The 15,057-nt window shown below is 36.2% G+C and overlaps 1 protein-coding gene across 1 annotated transcript in view; it reads right to left on the reverse strand.

Annotated features, from left to right (window-relative positions):
- Nucleotides 1-3,129: 3,129 nt before the first annotated feature.
- Nucleotides 3,130-15,057, reverse strand: part of GABRB1 (gamma-aminobutyric acid type A receptor subunit beta1) — a 49,903-nt gene continuing 37,975 nt past the window's right edge. The window contains exons 6-7 of the mRNA XM_065736195.1: nucleotides 6,215-6,435; nucleotides 3,130-3,187 (exon numbers count right to left, since the gene is read on the reverse strand). Of these exons, the coding sequence (XP_065592267.1) occupies nucleotides 3,130-3,187; nucleotides 6,215-6,435 (279 nt within the window). The remainder of the gene's footprint in view (nucleotides 3,188-6,214; nucleotides 6,436-15,057) is intronic.

Consider the following 15,057-nt stretch of genomic DNA (forward strand, 5'->3'; position numbering starts at 1 on the left):
GGCTGGAAGCATAATGTAGATCACATGATTTATGCTTCCAATAAAACATCTTGATCATACTATCTTGCGTAGTTTACAAATCTATTCATCTAAATACTATGAAAAATATTACATTTGTAATCTCTTTTGACTGTACCCTTTGAGGTGGATTTCAGAGGCTGTACTAAAAGAGCCATCAGCAGCACACATGATCATCACATAGTTAAACTGGAAGGCCTGAAAAGTGCCAAGTACTCTGAACTTCATGAAATTTCTTCTGCCTGTTCTATGATGCATGAGAGATGTCAGCATATCGTCAGTGAGTAACTTATCTTCTAGATGATAAACTTTTCTGTGTGATCTATAGAAATGATGATGATACAAGAGTATATGTGTCTTCTTGGAAAATGACCACTGTCTTTTTGGACCAAGCCTATTTCTGCTTCTGTGATATCAAAAAATTAGTCTTTGTCATTTTCTCTTAGAAAGTGCTGTTGGTACTTACATCAGTGGCTGTGACTTCGACACTCAACCAGTGTGAAACCCTGAGAGGTAGGCAATGCTCTACCAGAGCTCGGGTGGATGCTGTCACCTCATAATTTACCCAGAGGTGAAAAAATAGTTTGCAGCTGCTTGGAGTCCTAGATGGTTTCTCTTGGGTAGGTTACTCTGAAGTAAACATCTCTACCATAGGTTTGAGTGGGTTTTAAGTTGCTTTATATTTGCCTATGCTTTTGACTCTTCATTTAGGCTTCTGATAGATCCAATAATTCTGTTGCTTCTATATTCTTTTCTGAAAGATGATTTGTGGTTGTACTGGTAATTCAATCAAATGTAACACAAAACAGCATAAATTCTTTGTGAAGTATTTGTATCTTTGTGTCTATGAGGATTGGTTTCTGATTCTAAGAAAAAGTAATCAGATATGTAGTTTAAGGTAAGATTATGTTATCACGTTACATAGTAACGCAACCTTATTGTTGGCTTTGTAAAGTAAACTTTTTAGTTGTTTCACGTTGTGTCTTTTTTTTTTCTCCTTTTTAATCAGGAAATTATATGAAGATATTTTGACCTGACAGTTATTAGAGCATATATGTTGGTACTAAAGCAAAGGTGCTGAATAGAGAATGTACTTTTGTGTTTTATGGAGTAATTCATCTGTCACTTCATTTTATTTTACTCAGGAACTTGGCTGTTTTCTAGACTGTAAATTGTTCTTGCAGCTCCTTTTAAATTAGGCCAATAATACATAAGAAAGAACTTAAGTGATCTGAGTGTATTCATCAGTCTAGTGCAGGCCTCTGTATCTGGGAAAATATCGATTGCTTCCCCTATGACTTTTTATTTACCCATCTAATACTTTAATAAAAATAGAAGAGTGAGGGATTTTCCCCATCTTCCACCTCCTTGATTTGTGTTACAGAAACTGAAAATTTTGGTTTGAGTTTCATTATTGTCACTGTCAGCTGTCAATATAAATGAGAATGAGGTTGGATTTTGAGTAGTTAAGAACTTATTGTTTTCTCCCTCAATAATAATTGTCCTCACTAGATTAGAAATTAATAATATGCAAAGTACAATCTTATTTTTTTAATCATTAATATTGTTAGAGAAAAATAGATGTGCTTTTAGTAAATAGCATTCTAATGAATTGGGAAAATGCATATACTGTGATGTATACCAAATATATGTCAATATGAGGTATGCTACTTTACAGTATGTCAGCGCGTTAATATTCTGCACAGATATCTATCTGTAAATAGTATTATATGAAAGCAAATACTAATAATATGCACTGTTAAAAATACATGCTATCTCTATAAGTGAAGTTACCATGTTTTTTTTAGATGATCTCTTGCTTTTTCTATCAAATACGCGTGTGAATATTGTAATGGTGAAAGTAAAATTTTCTATTGCAACAGTGATGTAATAGTGTCTTGCTCTTCTGGGTTTTTTTTACTCTAGTACATTTTTTTCTTTAAATACCTGCTGCTAAATCTCTTGGCACTGACCTATGGAATAAAAGGCTTGTATCATTTCCAAGACTGTTACATCTCTTGATGAAAAGAAGCTTTGTAAGTTGCTCTGTGTTTTCTGTAGTGTGAGATTAAAAAGTGTCTTTTTTTCTTTCAGTTAGATGGCATTGATTTTTATCATTCAAAACTAATGCAGTCCTGGTTTTTAGCTTGAGCTGAACATAGGTTGTGACTTGGTGGCCTTTTGTATTGGGGTTACAGCATTAGTGGATTAAGAAAGAGGAGCATGGATTTGTGCAAAGCATTGATGTTGTCCTGCATGATAAGCTGGTTTCCAAATTGGAGAAAATGGATTTGATTGATGAACCACTTGCTGGATAAGGAATTGGCTGGATGGAGACACTTGGATAGTTGTGGTCAGTGGCTCAATGTCCAAGTGGATACTGGTGACAACTGATGTTCCTCAGGGATTAGTGCTGGGACTGGTGTTGACATCTTTGTAGGCAACGTGGCCAGTGAAGAGACATGTAAGGTCCATGATAAGGACAAGCATCAACAGGATGAGGGAAGATGGTTTTAAACTGGAAGAGGGTAGATATGCACTAGATATTAGAAAGAAATCCTTTACTACAAGTGTGGCAAAGCACTGTAACATGTTGACCAGTGATGTTATGGATGTCCCCAACCCTGGAGATTTTCAAGGCCAATCTGGATGGGGCTTTGGACACCTTGGTCTAGTGGAAGGTGTCTCTGCCTTCAGCAGAGTGGTAAGAACTAGATGATCTTATAGGGCCCTTCCAACCCACATCAGTCTATGATTCTATGATAATAGCTTGAGTACCAGCGTGAGCATGCTGCTTGTTGCTGTGATGACGTGTCCTCAGAGGGAGCTGACAGCTCCTCTAATCAAATCTATAAGGAGTATTTGGAGGAAAAAGTAGTAGGGTGTTTCAGAAGAAATAAGTTGCCTTTGTTTTATTGGTGAAATGAATTAGGAGGTAGCAGGATGATACTAGGGAAGGATTATTTAAATCAGAGCTTACAGTCCTAATATCATGATTGTAAGAATTTGAGTATGCAGTTCAGTACAACAAATAATATATTTTAAAGATAGACTAAGTCTCCAACATCTTACTGAAAAGAAGGAGAGAGAGAACAAGTGGAAGAAACACCATCACCATGTGCTGGTTTGAGCATCTAAAGTTTTGGAAGAGATTTCTAGAGAATCTTGACTGAAAAGGCGAAAGAAAAAGTTATGAGAGAGACTTAGCACAAGAAGGATTACAGCGACAAGGTCTGATGATTTACTAGAAGTGGGAAGGGGGGAGATAAAAAGAATGTAGTATTTTAGAGAGGCTGCACTGGAGCAACTAGAAGTAGGTCTCAGGCATCGCCCTCCCTATGCTGCAGATTTGCACTTTAAAGGTATTTTATTTGCCTTAAGGTGCAAGTGGGTTCTGAATTTCAATACACCATAGAAAATAATAATTGCTGCTCATGGGAGAATTTGATAGACACTGAAGTAATTTGTGTCAGGCATATAATACCTAATAGCTACACTCACTCAGCTTCCCTGGCATATTTGAAATGAAATTCTGTGGAAATATAATTACAGAGCTATATATGTTTATGTGCATTTCCTTGTCAGGGCATTAAGATGAAAGAGTTAGTTGGTTAGTGATATTACACATCACTCAATACCATGAATAATAAACAGGAGTAGTATCTGCAATAGGAAACATAACAGTAATTTCATATCTTTAGAGGGCAGAAGGTTTAGGAGCATTCTGTATCTGTACAAGTAGATATGTGCACACTATTCCTCAGTCTGTTGTGATCTAGCACCTGAAAGGAAAAATAGCTAAAGGAACTGTTTGTGTCATCATGGAAACAGTACTGTGATGAGGACACGGGGAACTGATAATATTTTGCTATATGATCTAAAACCAATCCAGTGCATTCAGTTTGTTTCCCTTGTTTATTTGTCTGTAAAGTCAGACAGTTAACCTTGCTTCATTTTCCTCTGATCATCACATCAATGCCAAACTATTGGGCGCACGGATGCAGGCAGAGTGGGTTATTTAGCATTGCTGTGGTTGTTCTAATTCCTGTTTAAATAAGCCAATAAACTATCACAGCTGAGCCTGAAAAGACACATATCTGGAATGAAAACAGAAAACGTTCATGGGGAATGAGAGACATGAAGAGAAGCAAGTTTAACGCATCCAAGAGGGAAGACTTGAAGGCCATGTCTGAGCAGATGGGATTTGCTGGGAGCTCAGACTCTAGCCTGGAGTGTAATTGGAGGTGTTTGTCCTTTTCAGGTTGTGGCAGGTCGGTGCTCCATCTTCAGTAATGGAAATTAAGCTCACAGGTCATGTGGTTTGGTGATGTTCTTTGTACTATATGCTGAGTAGAAGCTGTATGTAACCAATATTCTGCAAAGTTCCTTCTCTGCCCAGTAGGTAAGATTTGAGCTGTGCTGAATTTTCTAACAGGCAACGTTTAACTTTACCTCAGAATATTTTATGCGACATCTCACTTATGTGGCATCTGATGTCTGAAATATGAAGAAATTCTTGTTGGCATAATCTAAAGGCTATCTGCAGGCTGACTGTGGCATGCTTGTTAGCGAGGACGGTGTCTGCTAACAAATGCAAAATGTTCAGTGTGCTAATTGCCATCTGTGGTATGAAAATTATTTCAGTGTCTTAACTTAATTCTTTCTTCTACATGCTGTTATCTCCGCCTTCACTCAGATTTCTCCTGTGGGACTGGAATGTTACATGTGTTTTCACTGTCAGAGTGAACACTACTCACCAGATGTAACTAAACAGAAACCTTGTCTTGGGGAAATCGTGGCTCAGCAGCTGGAGCTGTGAGCACAGCTGAGCACCTCTTTCTGCACTTGGCTGCTGCTGATGAGACTGCAAATATGAGGAGTACGTGGAGTAATGGTTGTCCTTTTTGTTAGTGAGGGCTGTGAAGTTTTCAGGCCAAAAAGTCCTCTTATCATAACTGTTCTGAACTGGTTTCATTGCAATTGAAAGGAACAATAGGAGGTCTGAAGGCAATGAGAAAGGGTTTTTTTCCCATGCTGTTTAGCAGGTAATAATGACAGTCTGTAGGCTATCAGCTGTTTCCTCATGAGTTCCTGGTTTAATTTTTTACAACCAAAACAACAGAAAAGGTCTGGCTGTACCAAAGTACCTTGCATGCTTAGGTAGTAAAAGTGTGGCCTTTAATCTAATGAGTTCAAAAGAAAAGTTATGATGAACCAAAATAAACAATAGCTTCTGAATTTTTTTTGTTTGTTTGTTTCTTGTGAAGGTTGAGTTGTTGGGTTGGAAGGTTCTCCCTGAGAGCATGGGTAGTGATATATTTTAAAATGTGATTTTATAGGCTAAGAGGTAACTTCAAGCATTTATTTTTGGTAAGCTAAGTTATATTTCTTTAAATATTATTTTAATTTTGAATCGCTGAAGCAGCTTTTTCTTTTTTTTCTTTTCCCCCTCTCCTGTTCTATCCTAGATTAAATGCCTTAAAATTGTACCTAGGCTTTACACTTTTTTTCCCCTGATTTACTACAGTATGTTATCAGTTTTATGTTCTCCAAGGATTTTCGCAGGTTGAATGATTACAGCAATCAACGTTGTTTCAAGCATATGCTGTGTTTTCTTCTGCCCTGCAGCAAAACTACTTTAACTCTAGAAGTAATCCAAAGTCCACTCTGACCTGAAGCAATCTCAAAGTAAGATATAATTTGGTTTAGTTTTAATTAGACATTCTGAACATAATATTTGTGTTATATCTGTCAGGGTTGTTTTTGGTTTTTTTTTTTTTTTTTAGAATATCTACAGGTGTGAATATAGGTTGGTTGTATTTCTTCAGATGACTCCCAGATTTTATACTGCATATCATTCTAAAGAACTGTGTGAGAAATCTTGGAAGGAAGAGTTTATCGAAGTAATGGTAGACTACCAGGCAAGATCTGTAGTTAAGATCTTGTTAGTAGCATTAACATGCTCAGAAGAGCTGGAAGAGACATTTTTTTTTATTAGCTGTAGCTAAGAAAAGTAATTTTCATGCCTTTTGGAAAACTGATGGATATATTATTGTGCAGTATATGGAATATTTGCTGTCTTTTCAAGCTATAGTGAGAAATACAGAGAAAGGAGCGCATAGGTAATACCTACACATAAAATTATTAGCCATACATATGATTTAAGATTAACAAACAGAAAACACCCAGAATGTACCATAGACCATAAAGAACTGTCCCATCTGTGTGGAATTGAACCATTTGGTTTTTCAGTGTGACTCCATGGACAAAGGACTTCTTGTCATTTTGGAAATACACATCAGGCACCCAGAGGTGGTCAGCTACTCTGTTGTCCAACAATAGTTTCAGAGGTATTCCAGAATAAGAGAGCCTTTTGGCCCTCCAGGACTGTTGGAAGTATGTGGTAAGAGTGTAGTTCTAGAGAAAAAATAAGGGCTTTTTCTATTTTGCATGTATGCTCAATAACTTAACATAAATAGCTTTCTGTTCAGTAGCAGGATATCAGTAATGCACTAGGAAGATTAAGGATCATAGAACTGCAGGGGTTGGAAGGGACCTCAAGAGATCATAGATTCCAACTTCCCTGATAAAAACAGTTGTCCTACAGTGGGTTGTGCAGGTAGGTGTCCAGACAGCTCTTGAATATCTACATAGAAGGAAATTCCACAACCTCTCATAGCAACCTGTTCCAGTGCTCTGTCACTCTTACTGTGAAGAAGTTCTGCCACACGTTTTTATGGAACATCCTAAGTTTAAGTTTTAGAATCAGGAACAAAGGCTTGTCACTACACACTACTGAGAACAACCTGGCCTCATCTATTTGCCATTTCAGATATTTGTAAACATTAATCAGATATGCTCTGTTTTCTTTTCTCTAGGCAAAACAGACTTATGTTACTCAAGCATTTCTCATAAGGGAGGTGCTCCTTCCTTTATCATCTTTGGGGCCCTCCACTGGAATCCTTCTGGGAGATCTTTTTTGATCTGGGGAGACCAAAACTGCATGCAGTACGTTGTCATTATCCGTGACCATGAGCCTTGGCTTTTTTGAGTTAATGCTGAATTCACACTGTTCACCAGTGGCAGCACCACTGGCCTATACATCACTTGGCCATGGGCCAAAGCCTCTTGTGCCAGAGAGTCTCCAGTGTACAGTTCATAAGATCTTCAACCTACAGATCACATTCAGCATCTCTTGTAAGGTTCCTTATAAATGAAAACAGCAGGATTTAGCCAACCTCAGTCAAATAGCGCTGCATACCATTGAGGATACCCTAGGATATTTATTGCGTTCATTCTGAAATATCCTACCTAAAGTCCAGTAATGACAACAATCCCTAAACAATTGGAGAATGAGAAAATAGAACTTCAGAATGTATCATAAATAATTTCTCATTCTGCAACAGTTGTCATTGCCAGTTGTAAAGATCTTTGAGAGCTAGATGCATTTCAATTCAGCCTGAGAACTGAGGAGCTTTTCTGTCCTTGGTAATTAGACACTGCCCCATAGATAACATCTTCTGACTATCACAACATAGTCTAGAGAAATGCAACTCATGCAGTCCTTCATCTCTCCGCTTGATTTAAAATGAAATCGTTTTTAAAAGTTTCTGGTCTGACTTACTCCTTCATTGTCTTTCTCTGTATGAATTTAATGATTTTTAAAGGGCAGCTTTTCCACTTGGAGAAATTGATGGTGTACTTTATATTTGATGGGATTCTTAAAAAATAACTGGAACAGCAGTATGTAGACTTCCAGTTTTAACCTCCATATCTTCTCCCTTGTCCCCGTTTTTAAGTGGCTAGTCATTTTTTTCACATATTTAGCAGTTTAAATGAAGTAACATTATAGATATGGAAAAAACTGGTTGGGTAAGATTTTCTTTTATGCAAGGGAAATCCTAACTTCTGTCATCCTGACTTAGCCTGGACTGTAATTTTTGAAGAAATAGCAAGCATAGAAGCTGTCTGATGTGAATTTCTCTCTTCATCTTTAGTGACTTCTAAAGAACATGTGAAAATCAAAGCACTATTGTTACCTTTCAAAAGCATTTCTTCCTGAAATATTGCACCTTACAAAGACATGAACTGTATAGTTCTATCAGGATTTGCCTCAGATTAATTTAATCTCCGAAGAAGTGGCTAAACTTCTTAGAAGTGGCTAAACTGTGACCATGCTGGGTCTAGCGTATAAGAACTTGGTGCTGAAAGGTTTTGGTCCATTCTGCCTTCACAGGCACCTTCCAGGAGAAGTTCCCCTGTGCTCCCCTTACACAAACAGATAGAGAGCAGATGGGAGCTGGATGAAGAGGGGGAATTGCATCATTCTAGTGCAGTTTTCAAGTGTCTGCTTTCTATTCTATACTACTTCAAAAATTTTACATAGAAAAGGTATCATAAACAGCTGATACAAGTTTAATTCTTAAAACTCAGCACTTCTCTGTTGTCTGTGTAATTCAGGAAAGCCCATGCAGTTTGTAGTGCAGAAGGATTTCCAGCTACATGTAATTTATCTTTTTTTTCCCTTCTCTTGCTTTCCTTTATATTTTCTCTAGATCTTAACACTGTGTTTGTATAACATGTCATCAAGGGGAATAAAAATACTAATAACTGAGAATTTTGTGTGATGGCTCTCAAAGCTCAATCAGAGAGAAAAATAACCAAGATAGGCTACTTAGATATCTTAAGGATGCAATCAGACAAAAAGTAAATTCTGTCTCTTGGCTGTAGCTAGCAGAATGGAATAAGTTGATATTTTTAGCATTTTGGTCTGTCTCAAATTTTATTTAATCCAGTTGTGCTTTATACAGAATACTGCCGTTGGTAGCACTAGAGCAGAGATAGCGAACCTGTGCCCTGAAGTTGTGCTGTACTGTGCAGAAATATGAGGCACATCAACGAATATTAAAAGGGAGAGCAAACCTGAGCTTAACCACAAAAATTTCTCCAGATTTCTTATGTCACAGAGTTTTATTTTCTTTCTGTTTCCCAGAATCTGGGAGTTCTTCTTTAAATATCTTAATGAAGAAAAGGAGGAGCTACATAACATGATTTTTGAATGTCCCTGTCACTATAAGTTTTCATATTAAAATGAGAAGTTAAATATTATTTCATTGACAAAATATTTCTGATCTCTAGTAATCCAAACACAGTTACTTTATAAAAAATTTGTTTACTGTGCTTGTTTGTTTTTGGAACACGACCTTACTGTTCTCCTATTTCATCAATGAAGAATGAAATGCCAGTAGACAGTGTACCTACCTTCATCTTGGGATGTGTTCTTGTATCATTATTTTCTGTGTTTTGCGGTTGTATATGTGAGGTGAGAATTTGGTAACTAACCTAATCTTCTACCCTGTAAAATTTGCTGGAGGTTCTGTGGCTTCAAGCTTTAAAGTGTATGAATAGCATCTGAATCTTTTGTTTCTAGTGGTTGTTGGCTGCAGAATTTATTTTTTTTTAAGATAATGACAACTTTATCAGATCTCAAGTAACTGTCTAGATAGAAAAGTAAATCAGCCTGTATTTAATGTTTGTATTTAGGAATTTTAATTTCAGAGCTTAAAGAAAAAAGAAAAACCACTGAAATTTACTTCTGCAGATAGCTGTTACTGGAATATTTTTTAAATATATATATATATAATTTCTTTTTTAGAAAATCACTGAATATTTTTTACTTAACTGTACTACTTAAGAAAAAGCTATCATAGTTTTTCTAGATAGAGTATTCTATTTCAGTATATCTAATAGAGCTATACTTTTCTCAAAAAGACCAGGTTGTGTGTAACTTTGTTTTTCCCAGACATAGTCATCTTCTTGGTGATAAATGTCTTGACACCAATGATAAAATTGTTTTGATGTACAGTGTTGTTTTTTTGTGTTTTTTTTTTTTTTGTATGAGATGAACTCTAATAAATTAGAATTAGGTGATTTTTTTTCCTTCCTTGTGTGAATTTCCTATTTCTTTATATCAAACTGGAAATGTGTGAGCGAGTGTGAATGAATATGCACTGTAATATTTAAGTCAACCTGTGTATCATTAACACGAACAGTGAGAGCAGAATATTTGCCGGGCTTCAGTTTGGCTCTGGCTTCTCTCCAATTTTGAGTTTAAAACTTCTTGCAGCAAGAACACAAGCTTTCTTGTGGGTACATATACTCACTATCAATAAACACATTTTTATTTCAATTAAATTAGTTTGTTTGTAGGATGGGAGACATTGCTCAGCTGGGGTCTTGCTGAGTTTGTGATGTGTAATTATGTTTATGGTTGGATTACCTGGAGAAACTTCCATATGCTGACCTGTATCTCAGTTGGCTGTTATCCCTTGTCAGCTTTGGAAGATTAAGGAGAGCTTTCTAAACTTCAGCTCAGCTTCTTTCTGAATTTAAAGGATCATAAGCGCAAGTGAATTTTGCACCAAAGATATCTTTCAAGTCTGGATTAAATTACGAGTTAATTTGGTGGGGTGAAATGGCTCAGTGAAGGGTACTGAAAGTTAAGAAGCTTTTCTTTAATGCCAAACTGCAATGAAAGAGTGGTAAAAACAGAACCTTGTCTTCCCTGTTTCCAAAGATGCTCAGCGTGTTTAGAAACATCTCACTACTCAAGTTCATCTTATTTTTACTACTGATTTCATTTTTAAAATGAAAATATTGGTAGACTTCAAGTGACCTAGCTGCTGAACTTGTTTCTATAATACAATACTGGTAGAAACATGAGAGAGATTTTTCATTAACTTGGCTTCTGTGAAGCATCTTATTAAGGTGTAAGAGGTTAAGACAAATACATGCCAGTCTTAGGTGTGTGAAAATGTAAACAGGAGAATCTAACATTTTCCTCAAAATGTCAAATTGTTTCTTAATTTTAATTTAATCAACCTCATAAATAAACACTGTTGTCAAACTTCTCTAAGGTAACATAAATTTCTTGTAGGAGAGAAAATGAGCAGATGACTGTCACCTTCTTTAAGTGAAGTTAGAAAGGGATTTGTGTTCTAGTAAATAACAGACTGGAGAACTGTCATACAAAACTATTCCCTTTCTATTTCTATTACATTTTTTTGTTATATATATGAACAACTTTGTTGTGAAACATCTATAGATGATAAAAGGACAATAATGAAATTTCTCTTTTGTGATAAGCTTCTACATCCCTTTGAAACCAGCAGAGATGCATTAAAATAAGGAAGTAATATCCACTGTGCGGTTTGGCAGCTTGGCACAGCAGAATATGTGAAAAATATTGCTATATTATAACCAGATATTCTGGGAGGCACACTGATGGAATATAAGACCAGCAAAAAAGGTCTGCTATACTAGTATTTGCTTCCCTATTTCAAAAACTCCACACATACCTGTTAAAAGAGGAAAAATAGGGGGAATCTTTTAACTTGCCACATTCACATATGATCTAAAAGGCTTTTTCTATTTTGCCCCTTTCCAAGATCATCCCAATCTAAGTTCTGCTATTGTTTCCTATGTTTAGGTAAGAATCTAAAAATCAACATCCTGAATGTAATTCTTACCAAAAAACAAACAAAAAATAATAATTAAAAGAGGATATTTTGTGATTATGTAACTCAATTGTAAATCAATTCAATATCAGTTTTTAGAACTCCAGATGAGTTTGAGGGCATTGTGCAACAAAGCAAAAGACACATCACTGTTACACTTTAAATAGATATCAGTGTGTATTGATAGTGATATACTGAACTTAAATGTAAATGAAATCATTAGGAATAATCTAATAACCAAATACCTTACTGCACCACTGGAAATGAGATGAAATTCAAATACAGTATAACTTAATCAGGAGAAACATAGATGAAATTGCAGTTTAAAATTAAATATGGAGTGATGATCAGAATACTGATGGAAATAATGCCGTAAATGTAGAATATCATATGTGTAAATCCTGCAGGAATTCCAAGATGTGATTAATTGGAGAAGTTTACTTTCTATGCTTACTGGATACAGAGAAGAAGGAAAAGGTAGAGTTTTTAGCCTATGGTTAAGTGGTATAGTTGCAATTTGAAAAAGGCATGTTCATTCTTATGTTGTAAGGACGGTAGTGCATCAGAGGAAGCTGTTAGTGCTTGTTCAGTAATAGTTAATTATCTTCTGATTCATCTTGGAAAACCTAGAGAAGATTCATGCCCTCACCTGCAAAAGAGCTATTTTAACACAGGACAATATAAATAGTGATTTTTTTTTCCAGACCTGTGTAATTTCTGATCTTAATTCCAGATACTGCACAAAAAATAGCAGAAGATATTTTCCCTTCAAATTATGTGGGAAGAAAATAGAAATTCTACTAATTCTGTTCTTTAAAAACTCCAGGTTAGCTGCATACCTTTATTAAGCTGGTTGACCAGATGAACCAAGGAGGTGAGCCTGTTATGGATATGCTCTCTAATTGCCTTTCTTTCTAAGGACATAATTTAGTGTTCCTGCTTCATTTGTTTTGAGCTGCAGACTGATGTAACGTATGTTATCTGGATCCCCGCCTCAGCTTAAGGTAGTGAAGGTAGAGGGAAGGAGGTTGAAAATATTCTTGAATTATTCAGTGTCTGTCTTCACAAGAGAATGTGGTTATTGTGAACTTGACTCCTGTTGTGAAAACAAGATAGCAAGTTTCTCTACTACAAGACAGGAGAAAAAATATATATTTTCCTAAGATGAACTTTATTTTTTCTTAGGGGAAAATTCTGATCCTGTTTAAGTAAGCTTCAGTTTTGAAAAAAAAATGTGTTTTTTCTTAGAAAATGGTTTGTCAATTATAGATGCAAGATTTCTGTAGAAGAACAAGCTGTGTGAGTTACGGATATTTTGTTTGTTCTATCTGGTAATGCTGGTTGATAGTGAAGTGCCCTGCAGTTTTCCTTTTTTTTTTTTTTCTTCAGAAGTGCTGGTAATTCTCCAAAGGTATGTCTTAAAAACCTTGCTGGCACTTCACAAATAAATCAAGTATGCAGTATCACAGTTGTGTCTTACAAAAAGAAGCAGAGAACTGGCAGGAGTCAGCATAGCTATAACGATGATTCTCTTTATTGTTCAAAGAACAGCCAGGAAGAAGATTAGACTGATTGGAAGTGTAGCATGTTGAAAATGAAGGCACACATTGTTACTACACTGGGATCCAATGCTGCTCTTAGCAGTCAATGATAGGAGTCCCCTTAACCACAATGTGATAAAAAATTGTATCCATTATTTTCAGTCATTACTGAGAAAAGGAAACCAAAATGCAAAATATTTTTCAGTTTTTGAAAGAAGACCATTGATTTTGTTACATTTTGTTCAGCATTTTGATGCTTGCATTTATTACTGCTTCTGAAATTTTTGTTACAGTAGATATGCTTCACTGACTTGGTATTGTTTAATAAATAGAGGGTTAAAATCCCACACTTAACATCTTGTGTATTGCTTTCAGTACCAGTAGGAAGCAAATAATGGTATTTATTCCCACATAATTCTGCTTTGCTCCTTTCTCAGTTGATGGGAGGCCTCATAGTGGCCTACTGTTCCTTGTGTGTGGAGTGGAGGGGCAGCATTGAGCTCTGCTCTCTGTTGGCAGAGTCAGGACCCCAGGAAACAGCATGGAATTGTCTCAGGGGAGGATCAGGTGAGGGTTAAGAAAGTTCTGCACCAGAGGGTAGTGGGCATGGAACAGGCTGCCCAGGGCACTGGTCACAGCTCCAAACTGATGGAGTTCTTTGGACAAAGCACTCAGAAATACAGTATGCATTTGAGGTGGTCCTGTGTAGAGCCAGGAGTTGGACTCAGTGATCTGTGTGTCTCTTCCAACTCAGGACATGCTGTAATTCTATTACTCTTTCCAAAAGAAGATAAATACTGCCATAAAATTCCCAGCTAGGATTGAAAATATGTATATGTAGGAGGGAGGATGGACCTATGTAAGGAAATAGTACTTCTGAAGTTCTAGCATGAACCATTTGGGGGAGGCTCCTTACTGAAAGACTGGCTCTTAAAGAGGTGGGCATGGATCATCTTTGAGGGTATACATCTTTGTATGTGACAGGAGGAGTAAAGCAAACTAAGAAAAAGATGCAGCTCTTTAAAGTTCCTGTAAAGTCACAACTTTGCAGAAAAGTGGAGAAATTAAGCAAACACTTCCCTAGGTACCTATCAGAAAGAGAATGGGAAAGCAACCTTTTTTTTATTTATTTTTTTAATTTTTTTAATTTTTTTTAGGAAACTGTTGTTTCTGAAGCACTTGATATTTTTCTTGTAATTTCCATATAACTTAGCAAGCATGAATTATGAGCCCATTATGAAATGTACTGTATATCTGTGGAGGCTAGCACGGCAAAGGAGGCTCATAGTGTCAGTGAACAGAGCTGGAGGCAAAGGTTAGCTGGTTGCTAGCCTGGGAGCAGATGGGAATTGTTTGCTGAATTTTTTATTGTACACTGTTGTTTAAGCCATAACACTTCGTTATGCTAATTTTATTAGCACCAGACAGAAAGCCACAGAACCATGAATTCTTCATTGTGCTGGGACTAATCTGAAAGCAGTGAGGAAAGCAAACCATGGCCAGACTCTTAGTTCAGAAAGATGCTGAACGATGTAAGAGGGAAGTTTCTTATAGGTCAAGATGAGTTTGAGTTAACTCTACAATAGCTACAGATATTTCTTAATGCCTTTACATAAAAATAGATGTGTTGTATGCTGGTTTGTGGTTGTTTTTTTATTATTTATTATTTTTATTTTTTGTTGTTAATAATTTTTTAATGAATTTACTTCTATATGGATTAGGTAGGAGCTACTTTATTTCTGTGGCTCTGGTGATTGAAATCTATTTGGTTTTGTTTTTTTTTTTTCTAGTTTTCATTGTAGTGTGTAAATTGTCTTCATGATTGAGAGAACCAGATGGAGACTGAAGTTACATGCAGTGAATCAGTGGCTCTACCTAGGATAGAAAAATAATTCAGTCTTCCAGTCTGCGCAGGTCTCACTGAATGGAAGCACTATCTTCTAGTGTACTAAATCAGTCTTTAATTCTTAGGTCAAAAAATA

This window comes from Cyrtonyx montezumae, unplaced genomic scaffold, assembly GCF_038088225.1.
Source record: "Cyrtonyx montezumae isolate F1298 unplaced genomic scaffold, pur_monq_1.0 scaffold_2, whole genome shotgun sequence".
Lineage (NCBI taxonomy): Eukaryota > Metazoa > Chordata > Aves > Galliformes > Odontophoridae > Cyrtonyx > Cyrtonyx montezumae.